At 49.0% G+C, this 27,687-nt stretch overlaps 1 protein-coding gene and 1 long non-coding RNA gene across 5 annotated transcripts in view; one reads left to right on the top strand and one right to left on the bottom strand.

Annotated features, from left to right (window-relative positions):
- The window catches only part of BOC (BOC cell adhesion associated, oncogene regulated), a 135,819-nt gene that overhangs the window by 18,277 nt on the left and 89,855 nt on the right, over positions 1-27,687 (bottom strand). For 3 of the 4 annotated variants that reach the window (XM_056559962.1, XM_056559963.1, XM_056559964.1), the window contains exons 4-11: positions 19,842-19,988; positions 10,794-10,937; positions 10,407-10,700; positions 9,112-9,384; positions 8,733-9,016; positions 7,432-7,594; positions 7,234-7,344; positions 6,942-7,148 (exon numbers count right to left, since the gene is read on the bottom strand). In XM_056559962.1, coding sequence (XP_056415937.1) covers positions 6,942-7,148; positions 7,234-7,344; positions 7,432-7,594; positions 8,733-9,016; positions 9,112-9,384; positions 10,407-10,700; positions 10,794-10,937; positions 19,842-19,988 — 1,623 coding nt within the window. The remainder of the gene's footprint in view (positions 1-6,941; positions 7,149-7,233; positions 7,345-7,431; positions 7,595-8,732; positions 9,017-9,111; positions 9,385-10,406; positions 10,701-10,793; positions 10,938-19,841; positions 19,989-27,687) is intronic. The other variant, XM_056559965.1, reaches the window with a different exon arrangement.
- LOC130357297 (uncharacterized) overlaps positions 1-27,687 on the top strand; it is an 84,217-nt gene that overhangs the window by 35,378 nt on the left and 21,152 nt on the right. The window lies entirely within an intron of this gene.

Here is a 27,687-nt window from a genome sequence, read left to right as displayed (position 1 = left end):
CGCATCGCGAGCGGGCGCCACCCGCATCGCGAATCGCATCCCGGCTGGAGGCGGTATCGCAGCGCACCGGGTCAGTGGATCTGACCGGAGCGCTGCAGTAGCGAGAGTGTAGCGAGCGCTCCGGGGAGGAGCGGGGACCCGGAGCGCTCGGCGTAACAGTACCCCCCCCCCTTGGGTCTCCCCCTCTTCTTAGAGCCTGAGAACCTGAGGAGCAGACTTTTGTCTAGGATATTGTCCTCAGGTTCCCAGGATCTCTCTTCAGGACCACAACCCTCCCAATCGACCAAAAAAAAAGTTTTCCCTCTGACCTTCTTGGAGGCCAGTATCTCCTTTACGGAGAAGATGTCCGAGGAGCCGGAAACAGGAGTGGGAGAAACAAGTTTGGGAGAGAAACGGTTGATGATGAGTGGTTTAAGAAGAGAAACGTGAAAGGCATTAGGAATACGAAGAGAAGGAGGAAGAAGAAGTTTGTAAGAGACAGGATTAATCTGGCACAAAATTTTGAAAGGACCAAGATAGCGTGGTCCCAACTTGTAGCTAGGGACACGGAAGCGGACATATTTAGCGGAGAGCCATACCTTGTCTCCAGGAGAAAAAATGGGGGGAGCTCTTCTTTTCTTATCAGCAAACTTCTTCATGCGTGATGAAGCCTGTAAGAGAGAATTTTGGGTCTCTTTCCATATGGTGGAAAGATCACGAGATATTTCATCCACAGCGGGCAAACCAGAGGGCAAGGGAGTAGGGAGGGGGGAAGAGGGTGACGGCCGTACACCACGAAAAATGGGGATTTGGAGGAAGATTCAGAGACTCTGAAGTTATACGAGAATTCGGCCCATGGTAGAAGATCTGCCCAGTCATCCTGGCGGGAGGAAACAAAATGCCGTAAATAATCACCCAGGACCTGGTTAATTCTTTCTACTTGCCCATTGGATTGAGGATGATAGGCAGAAGAAAAGTTTAATTTAATCTTGAGTTGTTTACAGAGAGCCCTCCAGAATTTTGACACGAATTGGACACCTCTATCCGAGACGATTTGTGTGGGCAACCCGTGAAGACGAAAAATGTGTATAAAAAATTGTTTTGCCAACTGAGGCGCTGAAGGAAGACCAGGAAGAGGGATGAAATGTGCCATCTTGGAGAATCGATCAACGACCACCCAAACAACAGTGTTGCCACGGGATGTGGGTAAGTCTGTAATAAAGTCCATACCAATCAGAGACCAAGGCTGTTCGGGGACAGGAAGAGGATGAAGGAGACCAGCAGGCTTCTGGCGAGGAGTCTTATCCCGGGCACAGATAGTGCAGGCTCGCACAAAATCCACAACATCCGTCTCCAGAGTCGGCCACCAATAGAAACGAGAGATGAGTTGCACGGATTTCTTGATGCCCGCATGACCTGCGAGATGGGAGGAGTGACCCCATTTGAGGATTCCGAGGCGTTGGCGTGGAGAGACGAAGGTCTTCCCTGGAGGAGTTTGCCTGATGGAGGCTGGAGAAGTGGAGATCAGGCAGTCAGGAGGAATGATGTGTTTGGAGAGAGCTCTACTTCCGAGGCATCCGAGGAACGAGAGAGAGCATCGGCCCTAATGTTCTTATCGGCAGGCCGAAAGTGAATTTCAAAATTAAATCGGGCAAAGAACAGAGACCACCTGGCCTGGCGAGGATTCAGCCGTTGGGCAGACTGGAGATAGGAGAGGTTCTTGTGATCGGTGTAAATAATAACTGGAAATCTTGATCCCTCCAGCAGATGCCTCCATTCCTCAAGTGCTAATTTAATGGCTAGTAGCTCTCGATCCCCGATGGAGTAGTTCCTCTCCGCCGGAGAAAAGGTCCTAGAAAAAAAACCACAAGTAACAGCATGCCCGGAAGAATTTTTTTGTAGAAGGACAGCTCCAGCTCCTACTGAGGAGGCATCAACCTCCAATAGGAAGGGTTTAGATGGGTCAGGTCTGGAGAGCACGGGAGCCGAAGAAAAGGCAGACTTGAGCTGTTTAAAGGCGTCTTCCGCTTGAGGAGGCCATGACTTAGGATTGGCATTCTTTTTGGTTAAAGCCACGATAGGAGCCACAATGGTAGAAAAATGTGGAATAAATTGTCTGTAATAATTGGCGAACCCCCAAAAACGTTGGATAGCACGGAGTCCGGAGGGGCGTGGCCAATCTAAGACGGCAGAGAGTTTGTCTGGATCCATTTGTAGTCCCTGGCCAGAGACCAAGTATCCTAGGAAAGGAAGAGATTGACATTCAAACAGACATTTCTCCATTTTGGCATAAAGTTGATTGTCACGAAGTCTCTGAAGAACCATGCGGACATGCTGGCGGTGTTCTTCTAGGTTGGCAGAAAAAATCAGGATATCGTCCAGATACACAACAACACAAGAATATAAGAGATCATGAAAAATTTCATTAACAAAGTCTTGGAAGACGGCAGGGGCGTTGCACAGGCCAAAGGGCATGACCAGATACTCAAAGTGTCCATCTCTGGTGTTAAATGCAGTTTTCCATTCATCCCCCTCTCTGATGCGGATGAGATTATAAGCACCTCTTAAGTCCAGTTTGGTAAAGATGTGGGCACCTTGGAGGCGATCAAAGAGTTCAGAGATGAGAGGTAGGGGGTAGCGGTTCTTTACCGTGATTTTATTAAGACCGCGGTAGTCAATGCAAGGACGTAGGGAGCCATCTTTTTTGGACACAAAGAAAAATCCGGCTCCGGCAGGAGAGGAGGATTTGCGGATAAAGCCCTTTTTTAAATTCTCCTGGATGTACTCAGACATAGCAAGAGTCTCTGGGGCAGAGAGAGGATAAATTCTGCCCCGGGGTGGAGTAGTGCCCGGGAGGAGGTCAATAGGACAATCATAAGGCCTGTGAGGAGGTAGAGTCTCAGCTTGTTTTTTGCAAAAAACATCCGCAAAGTCCATATAGGCCTTAGGGAGACCGGTTACAGGGGGAACCACAGGGTCACGGCAAGGAGAACTGGGAACCGGTTTAAGGCAGTCCTTGAAACAAGAGGAACCCCAACTCTTGATCTCCCCAGTGGACCAATCCAGGGTTGGGGAATGGTGTTGAAGCCAGGGTAGTCCGAGGAGAATTTCGGAAGTGCAATTGGGGAGGACCAAAAACTCAATTTTCTCGTGATGAGGTCCGATGCACATTAGGAGGGGCTCCGTGCGGAAACGTATGGTACAGTCCAATCTTTCATTGTTAACACAATTGATGTAGAGGGGTCTGGCGAGACTGGTCACTGGGATGTTGAACCTGTTGATGAGAGAGGCTAAAATAAAATTTCCTGCAGATCCGGAATCCAAGAAGGCCATAGTAGAGAAGGAGAAGGCAGAGGCAGATATCCGCACAGACACAGTAAGACGTGGAGAAGCATAGTTGACATCAAGGACTGTTTCACCTTTGTGCGGAGTCAGCGTACGTCTTTCCAGGCGGGGAGGACGGATAGGACAATCCCTCAGGAAGTGTTCAGTACTGGCACAGTACAGGCAGAGATTCTCCATGCGGCGTCGTGTCCTCTCTTGAGGTGTCAGGCGAGACCGGTCGACCTGCATAGCCTCCATGGCGGGAGGCACAGGAACGGATTGCAGGGGACCAGAGGAGAGAGGAGCCGGGGAGAAAAAACGCCTCGTGCGAACAAAGTCCATATCCTGGCGGAGCTCCTGACGCCTTTCGGAAAAACGCATGTCAGTGCGAGTGGCTAGATGAATGAGTTCATGCAGGTTAGCAGGGATTTCTCGTGCGGCCAGAACATCTTTAATGTTGCTGGATAGGCCTTTTTTAAAGGTCGCGCAGAGGGCCTCATTATTCCAGGATAGTTCAGAAGCAAGAGTACGGAATTGTACGGCGTACTCGCCAACGGAAGAATTACCCTGGACCAGGTTCAACAGGGCAGTCTCAGCAGAAGAGGCTCGGGCAGGTTCCTCAAAGACACTTCGAATTTCCGAGAAGAAGGAGTGTACAGAGGCAGTGACGGGGTCATTGCGGTCCCAGAGCGGTGTGGCCCATGACAGAGCTTTTCCAGACAGAAGGCTGACTACGAAAGCCACCTTAGACCTTTCAGTAGGAAACTGGTCCGACATCATCTCCAAGTGCAGAGAACATTGTGAAAGAAAGCCACGGCAAAATTTAGAGTCCCCATCAAATTTATCCGGCAAGGATAGTCGTAGGCCTGAAGCGGCCACTCGCTGCGGAGGAGGTGCAGGAGCTGGCGGAGGAGATGATTGCTGAAGCTGTGGTAGTAGCTGCTGTAGCATCACGGTCAGTTGAGACAGCTGGTGGCCTTGTTGCGCTATCTGTTGTGACTGCTGGGCGACCACCGTGGTGAGGTCGGCGACAACTGGCAGAGGAACTTCAGCGGGATCCATGGCCGGATCTACTGTCACGATGCCGGCTGGCAGGAGGTGGATCCTCTGTGCCAGAGAGGGATTGGCGTGGACCGTGCTAGTGGACCGGTTCTAAGTCACTACTGGTTTTCACCAGAGCCCGCCGCAAAGCGGGATGGTCTTGCTGCGGCGGGTAGTGACCAGGTCGTATCCACTAGCAACGGCTCAACCTCTCTGACTGCTGAAGATAGGCGCGGTACAAGGGAGTAGACAGAAGCAAGGTCGGACGTAGCAGAAGGTCGGGGCAGGCAGCAAGGATCGTAGTCAGGGGCAACGGCAGGAGGTCTGGAACACAGGCTAGGAACATACAAGGAAACGCTTTCACTGGCACAATGGCAACAAGATCCGGCGAGGGAGTGCAGGGGAAGTGAGGTATAAATAGGGAGTGCACAGGTGAACACACTGATTAGAACCACTTGCGCCAATCAGCGGCGCAGTGGCCCTTTAAATCGCAGAGACCCGGCGCGCGCGCGCCCTAGGGAGCGGGGCCGCGCGCGCCGGGACAGGACCGACGGAGAGCGAGTCAGGTACGGGAGCCGGGGTGCGCATCGCGAGCGGGCGCCACCCGCATCGCGAATCGCATCCCGGCTGGAGGCGGTATCGCAGCGCACCGGGTCAGTGGATCTGACCGGAGCGCTGCAGTAGCGAGAGTGTAGCGAGCGCTCCGGGGAGGAGCGGGGACCCGGAGCGCTCGGCGTAACATATGCTACAGAAGAAATTTTTTTCTTTTTGAATTTCTTTTTTCTCTTGTCCACAGTGCTCTCTGCTGACACCTGATGCACGTATCAGGAACTGTCCAGAGCAGGAGAAAATCCCCATAGCAAACCTATGCTGCTCTAGACAGTTCCTGACACGGACAAAGAACACTGTGGACAAGACAAAAAAGAAATTCAAAAAGAAAAGAATTTCCTCTGTAGCATACAGCTGCTAAAAAGTACTGGAAGGGTAAAGATTTTTTTAATAGAATAATAGAAGTAATTTACAAAGTTTTCTGGAGTACCCCTTTAAAGTCTTTACAGCTCAGTTTAGGCCCAAGGAGATGACCAGTGAATTTCAGGAGGCTTGTGGGCTCGCTGGGACTTGTAGTGGACTTGGATTCAATTATGGAGTCCCACGCTGACTTTAGACTTGACAGATTTGACTATGCTGACTAGACTTCTCCTCTGTATTTGTGCTTACCAGGCTTTGACTTTCACCTGCAGGGGGTTCCACGGATCGTGGCTGCGTGGTTAGGCCTTAGTCTCCCTCAGGACACCAGACTCTCAGGTCTTCCCTTGACTGTACCTCAGCATGCACTCAACTGACTAGGCTTGCTCCTCCCTGCCATATAAGGGAGCAATTTGGAGGGGTCCCATAGGTCACAATAAGTCACCTGGTCACTGACACCTTCCTTGGTTAAATAGGGCTTAAAGGGGTACTCCCGGGTAAAAAAAAAAATTTTTAAATCAACTGGTGCCAGAAAGTTAAACAGATTTGTAAATCACTTCTATTAAAATAATCTTAATCATTCCAGTACTTTTTAGGGGCTGTATACTAAAGAGAAATCCAAAAAAGAAATGCATTTCCTCTGATGTCATGACCACAGTGCTCTCTGCTGACCACTGCTGTCCATTTTAGGAACTGTCCAGAGTAGTATATGTTTGCTATGGGGATTTTCTCCTGCTCTGGACAGTTCCTAAAATGGACAGCAGAGGTCAGCAGAGAGCACTGTGGTCATGACATCAGAGGAAATGCATTTCTTTTTTGGATTTCTCTTTAGTATGCAGCACCTAAAAAGTACTGGAAGGATTAAGATTTTTTTTAATAGAAGTAATTTACAAATCTGTTTAACTTTCTGGCACCAGTTGATTTAAAAAAAAAAAAAAAAATTTCCACCGGAGTACCCCTTTAACAGAAGGATTTCAAAGGTACCAACACTTATTAACACATTAATGCAATACATTCACTCTTTATGGGCAAAGAGAGTTCTGAGGGGTGTGGGGGCCACGGGACTGGGACTGAGTCCACCTGATAGGACCACTTCTGTACTGGGCCACCGCACATAGACATCTTATCCTCTATCCCAACAAGGATGGGGGATAAGATGTATGATCGCAGGGGTCTCGCCACTGGGGATCCCCCACAATCTCGGTGTAGCCCCCGGCACAATTTTCCGGGCGCTGCCTCCAAGATGGGGATGTGACGTCTTGCCACACCCCCTCCATTCATGTCCATCACGCCCCCTCCCATAGACATGAATGGAGGGGGTGTGGCAAGACGTCACATCCCTGTCTCGGAGGCAGCACCCGGCACAGAATGCTGGGGACTGCACCGAGATCGTGGGGGTCCCCAGCGGCGAGACCCCTGCGATCATACATCTTATCCCCCATCCCTGGGATAGAGGATAAGATGTCTGTGTGGTGGCCCAGTACAGAAGTGGTCCTATCAGGTGGACTCAGTCCCAGTCCATTTGGATAGGGGATAAGATGTATAAACCCGGAATACTCCTTTAATGTGTACAGAAGTCAATGAGTCCATAAGACAGTCATGAATGGTATATGAGCGCTTGTTTTCTTTACCTTTCTCGAGCTCCGTTATCTCCACGGACAGTCGGGACGGTGGGATGTCGCTGGTGGCCAGAATCCAGTCTCCAGGCTGCTTCAGCTTTTTGTACTCTACACGGAAAGACTGGATAGGGAATCCGCCATTACCCCTTGGGATCCACGTCACAAACACCGACGTCTCTGAAGCCGTGGAGATGGTGGGTCGGTCCGGAGCTTCCGGAGCTGAAATCAAAATAGAGATTACCACAACATTTCCCAGCTTCTTCCTTATCCACCCAGAGTCGTTGTAATTCATCGGTTTACTTACGGGATAGCCGGTTGTTGTCGGACTGGATGGTGCTCACGGTGCTCGTCCCGGGGTCGTCCTTCTGGATTTGGACCTCCTTACTGGCGATGATTTCTGGTTTTGGACGTCGTCCTACAAGAAGGATGAAGTAGAAGGATTACCCAAAGTCCACGGTCGTACTAAAATCTGACATAAAGTGGCTATAAACGTGGCAATCACCTGTCCGGAAGGTCATCATGGCCGTCTGTCCTTCCCCAACACAGTTATATGCGGCCATCTCCACTTCATACAAGCTGCCGGGGTCCAGTTTGGTGAGTATTAACCGATGCTGTGTTCCCGGAACACGTGACACCATCCAGTCATCTGTTGTGTTCACCACCTGCTAGGAAGAACGGCAAAGAGAGTTGAGAAATGTGAAGACATGTTTCCCTTCTGGTGACCCCCTCCGATCAATAGAATAGTTAAAGGGGTACTCCGGTGGAAAACTTTTTTTTTTTTTTAATAAACTGATTTGTAAATTACTTCTATTAAAACATCTTAATCCTTCCATTAATTATTAGCGGCTGTATGCTCTACAGGAAGTTCATTTCTTTTTGGATTTCTTTTCTGTCATGACAACAGTGCTCTCTGCTGACCCCTCTGTCCACGTCAGGAACTGTTCAGTGTAGGAGAAAATCTCCATAACAAACATATGCTGGACAGTTCCTAAAATGAACAAAGGTGTCAGCAGAGAGCACTGTGGTCAAACAGAAAATAAATACAAAAAGAAAAGAATGTCCTCTGAAGTATACAGCCGCTAATAAGTACTGGAAGGATTAAGATTTTTTTTTTTAATAGAAGTCATTTACAAATCTGTTTAACTTTCTGGCACCAGTTGATTTAAAAAAAAAGACATCTTATCCTCTATCCAAAGAAAGAGGGATAATATGTCTGATCACGGGGGTCCCGCCGCTCGGAACACCCGCGATCTCAGCTGTGGCACCCCAGACATCCGGTGCATGGAGCGAACTGGCGATGCGGGGCGGAGGCTCGTGACAACACGGCCACGCCCCCTCAATGCAAGTCTATACCAATACCAAGGGTTAATAACATCTGCCCTAAGGGTTACAAGATCTGCCCTTCATCACACCCAGCACCACAACTGGGTGTGGGCTGCAGGGGTCGTGACGTCATGGCAACGCCCCCTCAATGTAAGTCGTAGCCGCCACGCCCCCTCTCATAGACTTGCATTGAGGGGGCATGGCATGACGTCACGAGGGAAGTGGCCGTGACATCACGACCCCCGCACTCAAAATGTTTTGAACGCTGGGGCAGTGGAGAACCCCTTTAAGTCCATTGCTGTGCTGCAGTACCAGGTAAGCCAGCCCCTTACTAACACTAATCATTGGGGGTCTCTGGAGTGGGATCCCACCAATTACACATTGATGGTCTATCCTATCCAGCTGTTCCACAAAACCAGTTCCCCCTCATAGATCCCCTGTTGCGTTCTATAGATGGGTAAAGGACTCATCTCTGGTTACCTTGCGGTGTTTGACTGTATAGAAGAGGATCGGGGCTCCGCCGCTGTGTCTTGGTTTCCAGGTTAGTTCATAGTAATCGGTCTTTGAGGTCCTGGGAGAGCTGAGGATTATGGGAGCCTCAGGCTGGAGGACACCGGCCTTGTCGGGTGGACATGGGGCAGGTAATCCTGGGGTGGGGGGTCTTGGTTTCAGCTGAGCCTTTAAGAGCAACTGCTTGTCATCTGGGATTGGGGGCGCTGTTGGGGAAGGAACGTCTCTCTCCTCTGCCAGGTTTGGAAAAGCCCCTGAATAGAAAACACGGTCAGAAGGTCACGACACATGAAGACCCATCACCAACCTACAATATATCTAGGGACCACCTCAAGTCCATGGTCCTCACCTGTTCTTACGGTCATTAGGAAGGTTAACGCCTGCGCACTCCCAACTTCATTCTCGGCTACACATTGGTAGATGCCATCATCCTCGGGACCCACAGTGTTCACCCGAAGTATCCTCCTGGAGATCCGGTGTCTGGAGCTGGGTAGAAGGGGCACCGCGTTTCGTAACCACACCACAGAAGGTTGAGGATTGCCCCTAACGTTGCAAGTGAACTTCGCACTTTGACCCCAAGTGACGACCTGCTGGGTGCTCTCCATGTTGACTTCCGGTGGTTCTGAGAAAGAAAAATTTAAAAGGGTACTCCACTGGAAAAAAAAATTCTTTCAAATCAACTGGTGCCAGAGAGTTGATTTGTAAATTATTTCTATTACAAAATCTTAATCCTTCCAGTACTTATCTGCTGTTGCATGCTACATTTTAGGAACTGTCCAGAGTAGGACCAAATCCCCATAGATAACCTATCCTGCTCTGGACCGTTCCTAAAATGGACAGAGGTGTCAGCAGAGAGCACTGTGGTCAAGACAGAAAGGAACTTAAAAAAGAAAATAACTTCATGTGGATCCTACAGCAGCTGATAAGTACTGGAAGGATTAAGATTTGTTAATAGAAGTAATTTACAAATCTGTTTAACTTTCTGGCACCAGTTGATTTAAAAAAATAGTGTTTCAGTAGAGTACCCCTTTAAGGAACATCGTACTTCTGAACATCCGGTTCAGAAGGCTTGGAGCAGTGGCTGTGGTGGCGACATCAGGGCTACGCCCCCTCGTGATGTCACGCCATGTCCCTCCATTGGTGTCTATGGGAAGGGGGCGTGGCGATAGTCATGCCCCCTTCCCATAGACACCAATGGAGGGATGTGGTGTGACCTCACCATTTCACCATCAAAGACTCCACAATCAATTCTTAAAGGGGTACTCCCGTGCCCCAGCCTTCTGAACATCTGGTTCAGAAGGCTTGGAGCCGTGGTCCCGACATCTCGGCCACGCCCTCTCATGATGTCATGCCACACCTCCTCCATTGTTGTCTATGGGAGGGGGCGTGACGGTCGTCATGCCCCCTCCCATAGACACCAATGGAGGGGCATGGCGTGACCTCACCATGTGAGCATCAAGGACCATCAAAGACTCCACCATCAATTCTTAAAGGGGTACTCCCGTGCCCCAGCCGTCTGAACATCCAGTTCAAAAGGCTGGAGCACAGGAATACCCCTTTAAGAATTGATAGTGGAGTCTTTGATGGTGCTCGATGCTGACAGGGTGAGCTCCACCAAGTCTAGAAAACATCCAATAGACTCACCGAAAACTTGCACATTATAGAAGATGAAGGCTGATCCTCCATCCCCGGCTCCATTGGTGGCCGTACAGGTGTATGTCCCAGAATCCTCCTCACTCGTGGCCTCTATAAGGAGGTTAGTGAGCAAGAATCGTGTCTTGTTGTGGTCACTGACATTGGCCCCATCTTTCGACCAAGAGACTTTGGGAGGAGGCATGCCACCGGCCACGCACTCCAGGATGAGGCTTTGTCCTTTGGTGACAATGATGGTTTGTGCCACCGGTGGGTAAATGATACGGGCGGCCTCTGCCGTGGAGCCTAGACACAGAAAACAAAGGATGTCAGGAACACTAGAACATCACATGGGGTCTACGGGTTGGCAAAATATGGCTTCTCATCATCTCCACTCACGGCGAACGCGAAGCCGATCACTGGAAGCCGACGTCTTCACCTCCTGAGTCACGGGGTTGTAGGCGGCACACTTATACGTTCCCTCATCTTCCTGCGTAGCGTTCACTATTTGCAGGTTCCCGGAGGGCATGATGAGGTAGTTATCTGCGGGCACAAGAAAACAAAAACAAGTCAACTCAATATCCAAGATGCAGTACCGGTCTGTCAGTATATGGAGTAGAAGGTCGCCATCTTTTGCTCGGTGGTAACCGGTAGTCTTCATGAGATTATGGCAGAAGTACTGTAGTGGGGATAACTGTGCCCACTGTAATGATAAGCTCCACCCATGAGGCTTTGTGGCTGGAAAATATAAACTCCACCCATGAGGAGCTCACTTGAGTAGAGATGAGAGCACTCCCATGGCACAGTTCTTCTTCTAGGGCCAGGGACGTGCACACACAGACTCAAAAGGGGCTTGAGCATCTGCCCTAGGATACCATTATTAATTATTAATTTATTATTATTTATTAATACCAGACACCAGTCAGTGCATACACTTCAGTAATACAGGTAAAGAGTACAGAACATGTAATACCTCCCTGTACTGTAGGGTGCGCTACCAGACACCAGTCAGTGGATACACTTCAGGATTACAGGTAAAGAGTACAGAACATGTAATACCTCCCTGTACTGTAGGGGGTGATACCAGACACCAGTCAGTACATACACTTCAGTAATACAGGTAAAGAGTACAGACCATGTAATACCTCCCTGTACTGTAGGGGGCGCTACCAGACACCAGTCAGTGCATACACTTCAGTAATACAAGTAAAGAGTACAGAACATGTAATACCTCCCTGTACTGTAGGAGGCGCTACCAGACATCAGTCACTGCATACACTTCAGTAATACAGGTAAAGAGTACAGAACATGTAATACCTCCCTGTACTGTTGGGGGTGCTACCAGACACCAGTCAGTGCATACACTTCAGTAATACAGGTAAAGATTACAGAACATGTAATATCTCCCTGTACTCTAGGGAGCGCTACCAGACACTGCCTACACTTCAGTAATACAGGTAAAGAGTACAGAACATGTAATACCTCCCTGTACTGTAGGGGGCGCTACCAGACACCAGTCAGTGCATACACTTCAGTAATACAGGTAAAGAGTAAAGAACATGTAATACCTCCCTGTACTGCAGGGGGCGCTACCAGACACCAGTCAGTACATACACTTCAGTAATACAGGTAAAGAGTACAGCACATGTAATACCTCCCTGTACTGTAGGGGGCGCTACCAGACACCAGTCAGTAAATACACTTCAGTAATACAGGTAAAGAGTACAGAACATGTAATACCTCCCTGTACTGTAGGGGGCGCTACCAGACACCAGTCAGTACATACACTTCAGTAATACAGGTAAAGAGTACAGAACATGTAATACCTCCCTGTACTGTAGGGGGGCGCTACCAGACACCAGTCAGTGAATACACTTCAGTAATACAGGTAAAGAGTACAGAACATGTAATACCTCCCTGTACTGTAGGGGGCGCTACCAGACACCAGTCAGTACATACACTTCAGTAATACAGGTAAAGAGTACAGAACATGTAATACCTCCCTGTACTGTAGGGGGCGCTACCAGACACCAGTCAGTAAATACACTTCAGTAATACAGGTAAAGAGTACAGAACATGTAATACCTCCCTGTACTGCAGGGGGCGCTACCAGACACCAGTCAGTACATACACTTCAGTAATACAGGTAAAGAGTACAGAACATGTGTCACGATGCCGGCTGGCAGGTAGTGGATCCTCTGTGCCAGAGAGGGATTGGCGAGGACCGCGCTAGTGGACCGGTTCTAAGTCACTACTGGTTTTCACCAGAGCCCGCCGCAAAGCGGGATGGTCTTGCTGCGGCGGTAGTGACCAGGTCGTATCCACTAGCAACGGCTCACCTCTCTGACTGCTGATGATAGGCGAGGTACAAGGGAGTAGACAGAAGCAAGGTCGGACGTAGCAGAAGGTCGGGGGCAGGCGGCAAGGTTCGTAGTCAGGGTGGATAGCAGAAGTTCTGGTACACAGGCTTTAGACACACAAAACGCTTTCACTAGGCACAAGGGCAACAAGATCCGGCAAGGAAGTGCATGGGAGGAGGTTAGATATAGTCAGGGACCAGGTGGAAGCCAATTAAGCTGATTGGGCCAGGCACCAATCATTGGTGCACTGGCCCTTTAAGTCTCAGGGAGCTGGCGCGTGCGCGCCCTAGAGAGCGGAGCCGCGCGCGCCAGCACATGACAGCAGGGGACGGGAACGGGTAAGTGACCTGGGATGCGATTCGCGAGCGGGCGCGTCCCGCTGTGCGAATCGCATCCCCAACGGCCATGACAGTGCAGCGCTCCCGGTCAGCGGGACTGACCGGGGAGCTGCAGGGAGAAAGACGCCGTGAGCGCTCCGGGGAGGAGCGGGGACCCGGAGCGCTAGGCGTAACAGTACCCCCCCCCTTAGGTCTCCCCTTTTTTTTGTCCGGTGACTGCCTCCCCTGGGATGAGGACACCGGGAAGGAATGGATGGTTTCCTCAATGACAGGCAGTACAGCAGGAGTAGGAATGGGGAGGGAGGGCAGAGGGTGAAGCTTGGCATGGGGCAGGGAGACACAAGGACGGGAGCCATGAGGGGACACAGAGGCTTGCCTGAAGGGACTGGGAGGGGGGGAGAGGCATTTTCTGTGGCAGGCAGAGTCCCTAATGACCTTAGGGGGACCGGATACAGGAGGAACCACAGGGTCACGGCAGGGAGTACTGGGAACTGGTTTAAGGCAGTCCTTGGAACAAGAGGGACCCCAACTCTTGATCTCCCCAGTGGACCAGTCCAGGGTTGGGGAATGGTGTAGAAGCCAGGGTAGTCCAAGGAGAATTTCGGAAGTGCAATTGGGAAGGACCAAAAATTCAATTTTCTCGTGATGAGGTCCGATGCACATTAGGAGGGGCTCCGTGCGGTAACGCACGGTGCAATCCAACCTGGCTCCGTTGACTGCGGAAATGTGGAGTGGCTTGACAAGACGGGTCACCGGAATGCGGAATTTATTCACCAAGGACTCCCGAATAAAATTCCCAGAAGCACCAGAGTCCAGGCAGGCCACGGCTGAGAGGGAAGAGCTGGCTGAAGTAGAAATCCGTACAGGCACCGTGAGACGTGGAGAAGCCGACTTAGCATCAAGAGACGCCACACCCACGAGAGCTGGGTGCGAGCGTGCGTTTCCCAGACGTGGAGGACGGATTGGGCAATCCACCAAAAAATGTTCGGTACTGGCACAGTACAGACAAAGATTCTCTTCCTTACGGCGATTCCTCTCTTCCAGGGTCAGGCGAGACCGATCCACTTGCATGGCTTCCTCGGCGGGAGGCCTAGGCGCAGATTGCAGTGGAGACTGTGGGAGAGGTGTCCAGAGATCTAAGTCTTTTTCCTGGCGGAGCTCTTGATGTCTCTCAGAAAAACGCATGTCAATGCGAGTGGCTAGATGAATGAGTTCATGCAGGTTAGCAGGAGTCTCTCGTGCGGCCAGAACATCTTTAATGTTGCTGGATAGGCCTTTTTTAAAGGTCGCGCAGAGGGCCTCATTATTCCAGGATAGTTCAGAAGCAAGAGTACGGAATTGTATGGCGTACTCGCCAACGGAAGAATTACCCTGGACCAGGTTCAGCAGGGCAGTCTCAGCAGAAGAGGCTCGGGCAGGTTCCTCAAAGACACTTCGAATTTCCGAGAAGAAGGAGTGTACAGAGGCAGTGACGGGGTCATTGCGGTCCCAGAGCGGTGTGGCCCATGACAGGGCTTTTCCAGACAGAAGGCTGACTACGAAAGCCACCTTAGACCTTTCAGTAGGAAACTGGTCCGACATCATCTCCATGTGCAGGGAACATTGCGAAAGAAAGCCACGGCAAAACTTAGAGTCCCCATTAAATTTGTCCGGCAAGGACAGGCGGAGGCTAGGAGTGGCCACTCGCTGCGGAAGGGGTGCAGGAGCTGGCGGAGGAGATGATTGCTGCTGAAGTTGCGACTGAAGTTGCTGCACAATGGTGAATACTTCCGACAGCTGGTGGGTTAGATGGGCGATCTGTCGGGATTGCTGGGCGACCACCGTGGTGATATCAGAGATATAAGGCAGAGGGACGTCAGCGGGATCCATGGCCGGATCTACTGTCACGATGCCGGCTGGCAGGTAGTGGATCCTCTGTGCCAGAGAGGGATTGGCGAGGACCGCGCTAGTGGACCGGTTCTAAGTCACTACTGGTTTTCACCAGAGCCCGCCGCAAAGCGGGATGGTCTTGCTGCGGCGGTAGTGACCAGGTCGTATCCACTAGCAACGGCTCACCTCTCTGACTGCTGATGATAGGCGAGGTACAAGGGAGTAGACAGAAGCAAGGTCGGACGTAGCAGAAGGTCGGGGGCAGGCGGCAAGGTTCGTAGTCAGGGTGGATAGCAGAAGTTCTGGTACACAGGCTTTAGACACACAAAACGCTTTCACTAGGCACAAGGGCAACAAGATCCGGCAAGGAAGTGCATGGGAGGAGGTTAGATATAGTCAGGGACCAGGTGGAAGCCAATTAAGCTGATTGGGCCAGGCACCAATCATTGGTGCACTGGCCCTTTAAGTCTCAGGGAGCTGGCGCGCGCGCGCCCTAGAGAGCGGAGCCGCGCGCGCCAGCACATGACAGCAGGGGACGGGAACGGGTAAGTGACCTGGGATGCGATTCGCGAGCGGGCGCGTCCCGCTGTGCGAATCGCATCCCCAACGGCCATGACAGTGCAGCGCTCCCGGTCAGCGGGACTGACCGGGGAGCTGCAGGGAGAAAGACGCCGTGAGCGCTCCGGGGAGGAGCGGGGACCCGGAGCGCTAGGCGTAACAACATGTAATACCTCCCTGTACTGTAGGGGGCGCTACCAGACACCAGTCAGTACATACACTTCAGTAATACAGGTAAAGAGTACAGAACATGTAATACCTCCCTGTACTGTAGGGGGCGCTACCAGACACCAGTCAGTATATACACTTCAGTAATACAGGTAAAGAGTACAGAACATGTAATACCTCCCTGAACTGTAGGGGGCGCTACCAGACACCAGTCAGTACATACACTTCAGTAATACAGGTAAAGAGTACAGAACATGTAATACCTCCCTGTACTGTAGGGGGGCGCTACCAGACACCAGTCAGTGAATACACTTCAGTAATACAGGTAAAGAGTACAGAACATGTAATACCTCCCTGTACTGTAGGGGGCGCTACCAGACACCAGTCAGTACATACACTTCAGTAATACAGGTAAAGAGTACAGAACATGTAATACCTCCCTGTACTGTAGGGGGCGCTACCAGACACAAGTCAGTACATACACTTCAGTAATACAGGTAAAGAGTACAGAACATGTAATACCTCCCTGTACTGTAGTGGGTGCTACCAGACACTAGTCAGTGCATACACTTCAGTAATACAGGTAAAGAGTACAGAACATGTAATACCTCCCTGTACTGTAGGGGGCACTACCAGACACCAGTCAGTACATACACTTCAGTAATACAGGTAAAGAGTACAGAACATGTAATACCTCCCTATACTGTAGGGGGCGCTACCAGACACCAGTCAGTGCATACACTTCAGTAATACAGGTAAAGAGTACAGAACATGTAATACCTCCCTGTACTGTAGGGGGCGCTACCAGACACCAGTCACTGCATACACTTCAGTAATACAGGTAAAGAGTACAGAACATGTAATACCTCCCTGTACTGTAGGGGGCGCTACCAGACACCAGTCAGTATATACACTTCAGTAATACAGGTAAAGAGTACAGAACATGTAATACCTCCCTGTACTGTAGTGGGTGCTACCAGACACCAGTCAGTACATACACTTCAGTAATACAGGTAAAGAGTACAGAACATGTAATACCTCCCTGTACTGTAGGGGCCGCTACCAGACACCAGTCAGTATATACACTTCAGTAATACAGGTAAAGAGTACAGAACATGTAATACCTCCCTGTACTGTAGTGGGTGCTACCAGACACCAGTCAGTACATACACTTCAGTAATACAGGTAAAGAGTACAGAACATGTAATACCTCCCTGTACTGTAGGGGGCGCTACCAGACACCAGTCAGTGCATGCACTTTAGGAATACAGGGGTTTTACCAGTGAAATGCCCATTCTGATTGGTCAGTTCTTCCAGCTATTGACATGTTTCGCAGATTCCGTAGCATTGTATGTGTGAGTCTGGTTTCAAGTTACAATGGCCTCAACATATGATGGTCTTTTCTGGTCTTTTCTGGACCATTGTAAGTTGAGGGATCACTGTAATGTTCTACTTTGGTATGGCTCTACAACCAGTTCCCCTAGTCCTGTGTGATTGTGCGCCCTGTTATGTCTTCCCCACACCCCCCTCTTCCTGTACGTTTTTTCCCTGCCCTCAGTTGGCGTCGCTCTGAAGTGACAGCGGGTGAGGATCGCATTGTCTGAGGATTATTATTTAATTTTTATTTGACACCAGTTACTTAACAAGACTTGACATCCAGAGACCTGATCCTACCAGTCCGTGACACTAATCCCAGTGCAGACTGCGGCGTGTTAACCCCTTAATGCCTGTGCCTACCCATATGTACCCAGTATATGAGGGGGGACTATGCAGGACACACAGCGGTCACTTTAACCATATTACAGGTGACCCCACAGAGGAGAGGGGGACGTCGCTTTACTATAGGGCTCGCAGTACAGAGGTCTGTCTGGTGGTGGAAGGGTTAAGGCGGAGCGCGGTGCAGTTGACAGGTTACGCTCTCAGGTGCTGCGGGCGGAGCAGAACGCGCTGGGGCCTCGGGCGCCGCAGTCACCTGGAGACTCTCCTCTTATGGTGTTATGGCTTCCCAGATCAGATTGTCAGGACCGGAGCGGGTGCAGCTCTGACATGTTCACCGGGGATGAGGTGTGTCCTCTGCTCCGGGCCCAGACCGGCAGGGAGCCAAGAGAACCAGAGAGCCGGAGGCTTAGATACAGAGGCTCAGCTGAGGCTTAGATACAGAGGCTCAGCAGACAGTATCACACATGAGAGGCTTAGATACAGAGGCTCAGCTGACAGTATCACACATGAGAGGCTTAGATACAGAGGCTCAGCTGACAGTATCACACATGAGAGGCTTAGATACAGAGGCTCAGCTGACAGTATCACACATGAGAAGCTTAAATACAGAGGCTCAGCTGACAGTATCACACATGAGAGGCTTAGATACAGAGGCTCAGCTGACAGTATCACACATGAGAGGCTTAGATACAGAGGGTCAGCAGACAGTATCACACATGAGATGCTTAGATACAGAGGTTCAGCTGACAGTATCACACATGAGAGGCTTAGATACAGAGGCTCAGCAGACAGTATCACACATGAGAGGCTTAGATACTGACATTCAGCAAACAGTATCACACATGAGAGGCTTAAATACAGAGGCACAACAGACAGTATAGCAAATGAGAGGCTTAGATACAGAGGCTCAGCTGACAGTATCACACATGAGAGGCTTAGATACAGAGGCTCAGCAGAGAGTATAACACATGAGAGGCTAAGATACAGAGGTTCAGCAGACAGTATCACACATGAGAGGCTTAGATACTGATATTCAGCAAACAGTATCACACAATAGAGGCTTAGATACAGAGGCACAACAGACAGTATAGCACATGAGAGGCTTAGATACAAAGGCTCAACTGACAGTATCACACAATAGAGGCTTAGATACAGAGGCACAACAGACAGTATAGCACATGAGAGGCTTAGATACAAAGGCTCAGCAGACAGTATCCCACATGAGGCTTAGATACTGACATTCAGCAGACAGTATCACACAATAGAGGCTTAGATACAGAGGCACAACAGACAGTATAGCACATGAGAGGCTTAGATACAAAGGCTCAGCAGACAGTATCGCACATGAGGCTTAGATACTGACATTCAGCAGACAGTATCACACATGAGAGGCTTAGATACAGAGGCTCAACAGACAGTATAGCACACGAGAGGCTTAGATACAGAGGCTAAACAGACAGTATAGCACATGAGAGGCTTAGATACAAAGGCTCAACAGACAGTATCACACTTGAGAGGCTTAGATACAGAGGCTCAACAGACAGTATCACACATTATAGGATTACATACAGCAGGTCATCAGACAGTATCACACATAACTGTCTTAGATACAGCAGCTCAGCAGACAGTATCACAAATTATGGGATTAGATACAGCAGGTCAGCAGACAGTATCACACATGATAGGATTAGATACAGCAGCTCAGCATACAGTATCACACATTATAGGATTAGATACAGCAGACAGTATCACACATGATAGGATTAGATACAGCAGGTCAGCGGATAGTATCCCACATTACTGGCTTAGATACAGCAGGTCAGCAGACAGTATCACACATTATAGGATTAGATACAGCAGACAGTATCACACACGATAGGATTAGATACAGCAGCTCAGCAGACAGTATCCCACATTACTGGCTTAGATACAGCAGCAGTATCACACACGATAGGATTAGATACAGCAGCTCAGCAGACAGTATCACACATGATAGGATTAGATACAGCAGACAGTATCACACATGATAGGATTAGATACAGCAGCTCAGCAGACAGTATCACACATGATAGGATTAGATACAGCAGACAGTATCACACATGATAGGATTAGATACAGCAGACAGTATCACACATTATAGGATTAGATACAGCAGACAGTATCACACATGATAGGATTAGATACAGCAGCTCAGCAGACAGTATCACACATTACTGGCTTAGATACAGCAGCAGTATCACACATGATAGGATTAGATACAGCAGACAGTATCACACATTATAGGATTAGATACAGCAGACAGTATCCCACATTACTGGCTTAGATACAGCAGCAGTATCACACACGATAGGATTAGATACAGCAGCTCGGCAGACAGTATCCCACATTACTGGCTTAGATACAGCAGCGGTATCACACCGGCGGGTCTGCCTCACCTCTGGAGGTCTCCAGCCATTCCTGCTTGACGCTGTATCGCACTTGGGCCTTGGGGTGGCTCTCGGGTAGGTTACAGGCGATGACGGCCGTGTTCCCCTCATCCACCTCGATGACGTGCTGAGTGTCAAACTTAAAATCCTGCAAATCTGGAAGAAAAGTGAAGGGATTTAGTATAAAATAATAAAATAACTACTACTACACCCAACATCTTATGGGGGAGAGTCAGCAAAACCTGTGCAAGTTGTGCAGTTGCCCATAGCAACCAATCAGATCGCCTCTTTCGCTTTTCATAGGCCTCTTTGAAAATGAAAGTAAATGTCATTGGTTGCTATGGGCAACTGCACCGCTCCGCCTCTCCACTACATCTCGAGTTACGGCAGTGGTTTCCAGACTGTGGACCTCCAGCAGTTGCAAAACTACAACACCCAGCATGCCCGGACAGCCAACGGCTGTCCGGGCATGTTGGGTGTTGTAGTTTTGCAACAGCTGGAGGTCCAAAGTTTGGAGACCACTGGTTTACAGCAACCTGGCGACAATTTTTCTCATTTCGGTTAGCGCTGCGTTTTAACACAATATGGCGGTATGTAAATACAAGGGGCACCCTGTCTAGTGTCAGTCGTTCCTGCAGTTCTAGTATTATATCATGCGCCCCCTAACTGTCCCGACGCCCCTGATTTTAGCGAGGAGGCGTTCCGATTTCCACCGCTAGGAACGCCACCGGTCCACGGCAGTCTGTTGCGGTGAATGCGCCAGATTCGGGGCTCCTCGGAGGCCTGGGGGAGTGCCTGCTAGTAGTCACTTTTATATGAGGGGAGACAGGGCCAAATACTACTAAATCATATAGTAGACTAGGCCCCTATACTACCTCCATATAGTTTATGGGGGCCTGTTATGGTATGGGGGGCAGCACGGTGGCTCAGTGGTTGGCACTGTTGCCTTGCAGCGCTGGGTTTCCTCTGGGTACTCCGGTTCCCCCCCCAACACACACACACTTCAAAACATATTGACAGTGTACAGCGCTGCGGAATCTGTCTGTGCTATATAAACAAAGCATTATTATTGCAGTATTAGGGTCTAACTACTATATAGGGACTATATGAGGGGCCTAACTACTATATGGGGGCAGTATGGAGACCTACTACTATATGAGGGCCTGATGCTATATGGGGGCAGTATGGAGACCTACTACTATATGAGGGCCTGATGCTATATGGGGGCAGTATGGGGGCCTACTACTCTATGAGGGCCCGGTGCTATATGGGGGCAGTATGGGGGCCTACTACTATATGAGGGCCTGGTGCTATATGGGGGCAGTATGGGGGCCTACTACTATATGAGGGCCCGGTGCTATATGGGAGCCTTCTACTATATGAGGGCCTGATGCTATATGGGGGCAGTATGGGGGCCTTCTACTATATGAGAGCCTGGTGCTATATGGGGGCAGTACGGTGGCCTACTACTATATGAGGACCTGCTGCTATATGGGGGCAGTATGGGAGCCTACTACTATATAAGGGCCCGGTGCTATATGGGGGCAGTATGGGAGCCTACTACTATATGAGGGCCTGATGCTATATGGGGGCAGTATGGGGGCCTACTACTATATGAGGGCCTGATGCTATATGGGGGCAGTATGGGGGCCTACTACTATATGAGGGCCTGGTGCTATATGGGGGCAGTACGGTGGCCTACTACTATATGAGGACCTGATGCTATATGGGGGCAGTATGGGAGCCTACTACTATATGAGGGCCTGGTGCTATATGGGGGCAGTATGGGAGCCTACTACTATATGAGGGCCAGATGCTATATGGGGGCAGTATGGGAGCCTACTACTATATGAGGGCCTGGTGCTATATGGGGGCAGTATGGGAGCCTACTACTATATGAGGGCCTGATGCTATATGGGGGCAGTATGGGGGCCTACTACTATATGAGGACCTGATGCTATATGGGGGTAGTATGTGGGCTTACTAATGGTTGCCTGATGCTGTATGGGGGCCTACTTCTATATGAGGGCCTGGTGCTATATGGGGGCAGTATGTGGGCTTACTAATGGTTGCCTGATGCTGTATGGGGGCCTACTACTATATGAGGGCCTGATGCTATATGGGGGTGGTACGGTGGCCTACTACTATATGAGGGCCTGGTGCTATATGGGGGTGGTACGGTGGCCTACTACTATATGAGGACCTGATGCTATATGGGGACACTATGGGGGCATACTAGTTTTTGGGGACCTGATGGGGTCTACTGCTATCTGGTGGCAGTATGTGGGCTTACTAATGGTTGCCTGATGCTGTATGGGGGCCTACTTCTATATGAGAAAAGTATAATATAATAGTAGGCACCCATACGTCCCCTTGTATTGGTGAGTTGCGCCTGTTCCCATTTTGAGATGTCGAGAGGTTCGTTATGTTCAGTGAAGTTTAGAAGAGAAACTGTTGTACATTGAAATATATAACATAAAACAGAACATGCTGCAGGGGTGGGGGGGGGGGTCGTGGGGTTGTTCTGGTCAACAAATGGTTAATCCCTACAGGGAGGGGGCAAGGAGGGCCTCTGTTTCTGTAGAATGGAAAAATCAGGGTAAGCTGGCTCTGGTTCCTGGCCCGGCTGCATACTGGTACATTTGAGAAATCCATTAGGAGCTGTTTTTCTAGCAATCTCCCGATGCACATTCCAAGCGCGGGGCCTATAAGCCAGGTCCCATCAATCACTGGCCTCCACCGCCCCTATACACATCTCAGACACTCTGGTTTTTTTTTTTCTGTCATCATTGGCCGGGTCCCCAATTTAACAGTCTCCCCTTCCAGTCACATATCCCCCCTCCCCCCCTCTCCCTCCCTAGAACTGGCAGCTGATTTTTCCTTTTTTCCCCTTCCTGGATGGAAAGCAGGCAAGACGTTAGGCCAAGAAGCTCGAGAGAGAGAAGCCAACATTCCCGGCCAACATACGCTTCTTACATCCCTAGTGGGATCTCAGCTCTAGACGCCTATCGCTCCGTGACCTGACACAAGAGAAGAGAGTTTCTGGTTTTAATTAAATATTAAAAAAAAAAAAAACAAGCTGCTCTCTTTATTGAAGAACGGGGGTGGGGGGGGGGGTGTTGGTTCAGCACAGAAGATGTGGACCTGGTCGTAAATCTCATTGGGTTTTATTTATGACTATAAGCTCTAACCAGTTCTGCGAGACGTCTAGAAGAACACATGTCCTCAAGAAACCGAAATTCTGCCAAGGAGTCCATGGTGGAAAGGATCTTATGGAAAAAGTTCTAGAAGTCTAGAAGAGCGCATGTCCTCAAGATACCGGGATATCGGGGAGGTTCCCACAGCCGCCTGTCGGATATATAAACATTGGGCTCGCGTTCCAAGTGGAATGTCGCTAAGCCGGTGTTTACTGCTCCGACAGGGAGAACAGTGTCAATTGTAACAAACATTACATCCTCCAATAAACAGTACGGAGAACCAGCGCCCAGAGCAACAAAAAGAAACTGCAAAAACAAAGCAAGTAGGAACTTGGGCAGTCGACTGGTGGCACTGAAGACCCGGGAGCCTCTCCAGCCCAGAGGCGGTCGTACGCATTAGATAATTGCGAGTGTACGGTTGAAGAAATGATCTGCCGATAAACAATCATTTCGCAATCGCATTATATACCGCATTGGTTATACAAGAAACAACAACCGTATTGGTAATACAAGATCTGGTCTGGAACTCGCGGGACTTAAAATATAGTCCTACTAGGTAAACCTTAACTGATTAAAGGGGTACTCTGCCCTTAGACATCCAAAGGATAGGGGATAAGATGTCTGATTGCGGGGGTCCCTCCTCTGGGGATCCCTGCGATCTCCTTGCTGCCCCAACGTTCGTTTAGAATGTCGGGTGCAGTGCTGGAGGCCCATGAACTCACGACTGTCACGCCCCCTCCCATAGACTTGCATTGTGACATCACGAGCCCCCTGCCCTGCATCGCCAGTCATCAGGCACGGAGTGAAGTTTGTTCCGTGCACTGGATGTCTGGGGTGCGGCAGCCGAGATCGCGGGGGTCCCCAGCGGAGGGACCCCGGCGATCAGACATCTTATCCCTTATGCTTTGGATAGGGGATAAAACGTCTAGGGGCGGAGTACCCCTTTAAGGTTGGGTTCACATTACCGGGAAGGCTACGACATACAATTCATACACATGAACACCGCTCTATTGGTGGTGCTCTGGTATGTCCCACAAGGAGTGCAGTAGAAGCCCATACTTGAAGCAGAAATGGAGAAACGGCACTCACCATTGGTGGTAGAAAACTTCTTAAGTCTTTATTATCTTTGGTGCATCATCGAACCTTGCAAAGGGGAGCTCCCCGCTGCAAGGTTCGTTGATGAACCAAAGATAATAAAGATTTAAGAAGTCTTCTACCACCAATGGTGAGTGCCGTTTCTCCATTTCTGTTTCAAGATTGGGATATACCATATTGGTTGTTACATTGTTCAAGATGGTCATAAATGACCGACTAAGCCGGTGAGGAATGCATCTTTTTTCCGGGTTCTATTTTGCCGTAAAAGATTGTCCTTGTCCTTGGAAGATAAAACTTTCCCGAACCAAAAGATCTTTTATCCAAGAGATTCAAATCCCTAGAGAGGGCTGAGACCACAGTCAGAACATTCTCTACAGACTCCGTACCACGCGACCAAGATGGTCACATAATGAAGGTCTATGTCCCCCCAGTTGTTCTACTGATCGGTTGGGATTTGAAGACTCCGACCCAACCAGTCAACATTTTTAACAATGTCTCAGGCTCAGTTATGCTGAGTTTACACTACGTTTTGGACATACTGGGACCAGGACCATATCTCATTCATTTGAATGAGCCGACTGGAGTCAGATAGTGACTCCGGTCGGCTCCTTATTGAACCGTCTCCAGTTTTGTGACCGGACAGAAAACCGTGGTATATAACTGTTTTCAGTCCGGTCAGAAAACCGGATACGGGGCAAAAATTAGCCGACCAGAATCACTATATGACTCTGGTCGGCTCATTTAAAAGAATAAGATGCGAGCCGGGTCCTTATGTGAAGGCAGCCTTATTCTAGGACATATTGATGGCCATTTCCAAGTTGGATCTTCTCCTAAACTTTTCTAGATATTGACATCTCTGAAGGTGGTCATAGATAGAAATAGGTTGATGGTTGACCAAAACAATTGGCTGGAGAATGAAGGTTTGGCCTGTGCAGTCATACACAGTTTGGTCCATCTTGGCCCTTTCAGTTGTTCACACTGGCTAGACATGATCAATGACATCGGGCAAAGGAAGAATGTGGGAATGTTCTAGGAAAACACTGGTCGACCAAAATGGTCAAAATCTGACTTTTTTGTCGGCTTTTAAAGGGGTACTCAGCCCCTAGACATCTTATCCCCTATACAAAGGATAGGGGATAAGATGTCTGATGGCGGGTCTCCCGCTGCTGGTGACCCCTGAGATCTCGGCTCCGGCACCCCGGACATCCGATGAAAAACTTTGCTCCGTGCCGGATGACTGGCGATGCGGGGCGGAGGCTCGTGACGTCACGACCACGCCCCCTCAATGTAAGTCTACGGGAGGGGGCATGGCATCACAAGCAGGGCGTGGCCATGACATCACGAGCCTCCGGGCTGCGTGATCAGACATCTTATCCCCTATCCTTTGGATAGAAGATAAGATGTCTAGGGGCGGAGTACCCCTTTATCTTATTCGTATGGCCAGGTTAAACCTGATGAAGAGCTTCGAGAAGGTTGTCAAAGTCAAAGAAAGATAAAACAACTGAGTGGACACTTGACGGAATCCAGGCCAAGTGTCCCTCAATGACCAAACTGAGTAGACCTAGATTCTGAGAAGACAATGAAGCTGAGGAACCTAAAGATGGAAGGGGACAATCTGAGAAACCCCAATCCCACTTTCAAACCACGAAAAAGCCTAAAAATCCATCCAGAATGTTCTAGAGAAACTTTTCATCTGGCCCTTAGGGGTTGAATTGCTCATTTATATCAATTTCTTATTTTTTTATTGTTGTGGATTAAGCATCTTTTTGTACTCGGCCTCATGTCTATAACACTTCCCCCTCCGGACGGTCTATACGGGGGCTTGAACAGTTTTTCGCAACTCCAGCTTGTTTTCTGAGGTTATTAAACAAAGTTCAGCCGTGAACTGTCTGCTATAGGTCCTGTGATGTGGTGTTATTCCTGGAAGGCAGAGAAGCCGCGGATAACCCGAAACTCATCACTCTATAATAACATCACAAAGGAAAAAAAGGGCCAAAAAAAAAAACTCAAAAACATTCAAGGAAAGTTTAGAAACTGCAGCAAGAATAGAAAGAGGAGCAGCGGCTCCGTCACAAAATGGTTGGTTTTCCTCCATTCAAAAAATAATAAAAAATAGGACCAAAATATTATTTCTACAAAACTGTTTATTCTGCTTAGATTGGAATCATTTTGGGACTGATGTTTTTGGGGTTCACAAACTCCACTTTTGAGTATTTAGATCTTTTTCGATAGAAAAAGATTAAAGAAGACTGAAAAGTACAAATATTTGTTATAGGGGTTATCCAAGTATCGAAAAACAGAGATAATTTCTTTCAAAAACTACTCCCTGTCTGTCTCCAGGTTGGGTGTGGTATTACAACTTGGCTCCACTCACTTCAATGTAGCTGAGCTGCAGAACCACACCCAACCTGGAGACAGACAGGGAGGGGTTTTTGAAATAATTTATCCCTGTTTTTTGATTCCTTAAATAAAACTTTATAGTAAAAAAAAATTATAATAATAATAACTGGTAGCCAGAACTGACCGTAGAATCGATAACTCAACTACAACCCCCCCCCCCCCCCCAATGATGTTGCAGTTTTTGATTCCTGCGGCAAAATCTAAGCTGTCTATTCTACTTCAATTGGAATCATTTGGGACTGATGTTTTTGGGGTTCACACACATGACAAAGCCAGTGCATCGACAACAGCAGAAGACATCCACAGAGGTCCATTTCTTGTAGGCTACTGGCATCCTATCTGGTACTTTCATGAGGAGTCATATTCACGGCACGTGATAAAGACTTTTTTGTTTGGGCCCCTAGTGGGCCACATAAGGCATGGCAGGGCCGTGTAATCTCTGCAGCACTCGGTGACCACACAAATCGAATTACAAAAAATCATACATTGACAAAAAAACTAAAATGTAAAAATAAAAAAAATACCAAGATAAAAAGTTTTATAAAACCACAAGGCATAACTATCAACCGGCACACAGTCTCTACAGATTTAGCTCAACAAGCAAGAAAATTACCATAAATTGGGAGAGCAGCATTTAATCCAGGCGTCTATGGAAAAATAAAAGACCCTTCTGAGGGCGATCAGACTACACCTTTAATCATGGGGCAAAAACTTTCCAGCTTTTTGACTCCTCCAATCAAGCAAATAAAATAAAAAAAAATAGCTCCAAGTTCTTGTTTTTTTCTCTTCTAATTTTATTTATTTATTTTTTTCATTTTCTCTTCGGAGGGCGGAAAACAAACCCAGATGAAGCTCCTGACACATGAAAAGGAAAAATGTGCTAGAAAAAAATAAATTATTCTGGGTATTTGGCTTCTTCTCTTGGCGTCTGGTATTAACGAAAACCTCAGCAATGTTCTCCAGAATGCAGAGAGAAAAAGAAGTCGCCTCTGTGATCTACTACAGATGACAAGTATTCGGCAACTTCAGTGCTTGGGGTATAAGGGTGATGGCCTCATAAGAACTTATATCGGCCTCTCTTACTGGAGGAGCCACTTAAATGAGTACTGTGGTGGGAAACCATTTATCCCCCTATCCAAAGGACCCCCCAGGATCTTCTGCCT

This window comes from Hyla sarda, chromosome 2 (assembly GCF_029499605.1).
Source record: "Hyla sarda isolate aHylSar1 chromosome 2, aHylSar1.hap1, whole genome shotgun sequence".
Taxonomy (NCBI): Eukaryota; Metazoa; Chordata; class Amphibia; order Anura; family Hylidae; genus Hyla; species Hyla sarda.
This window is presented reverse-complemented; position numbering and strand designations above follow the sequence as displayed.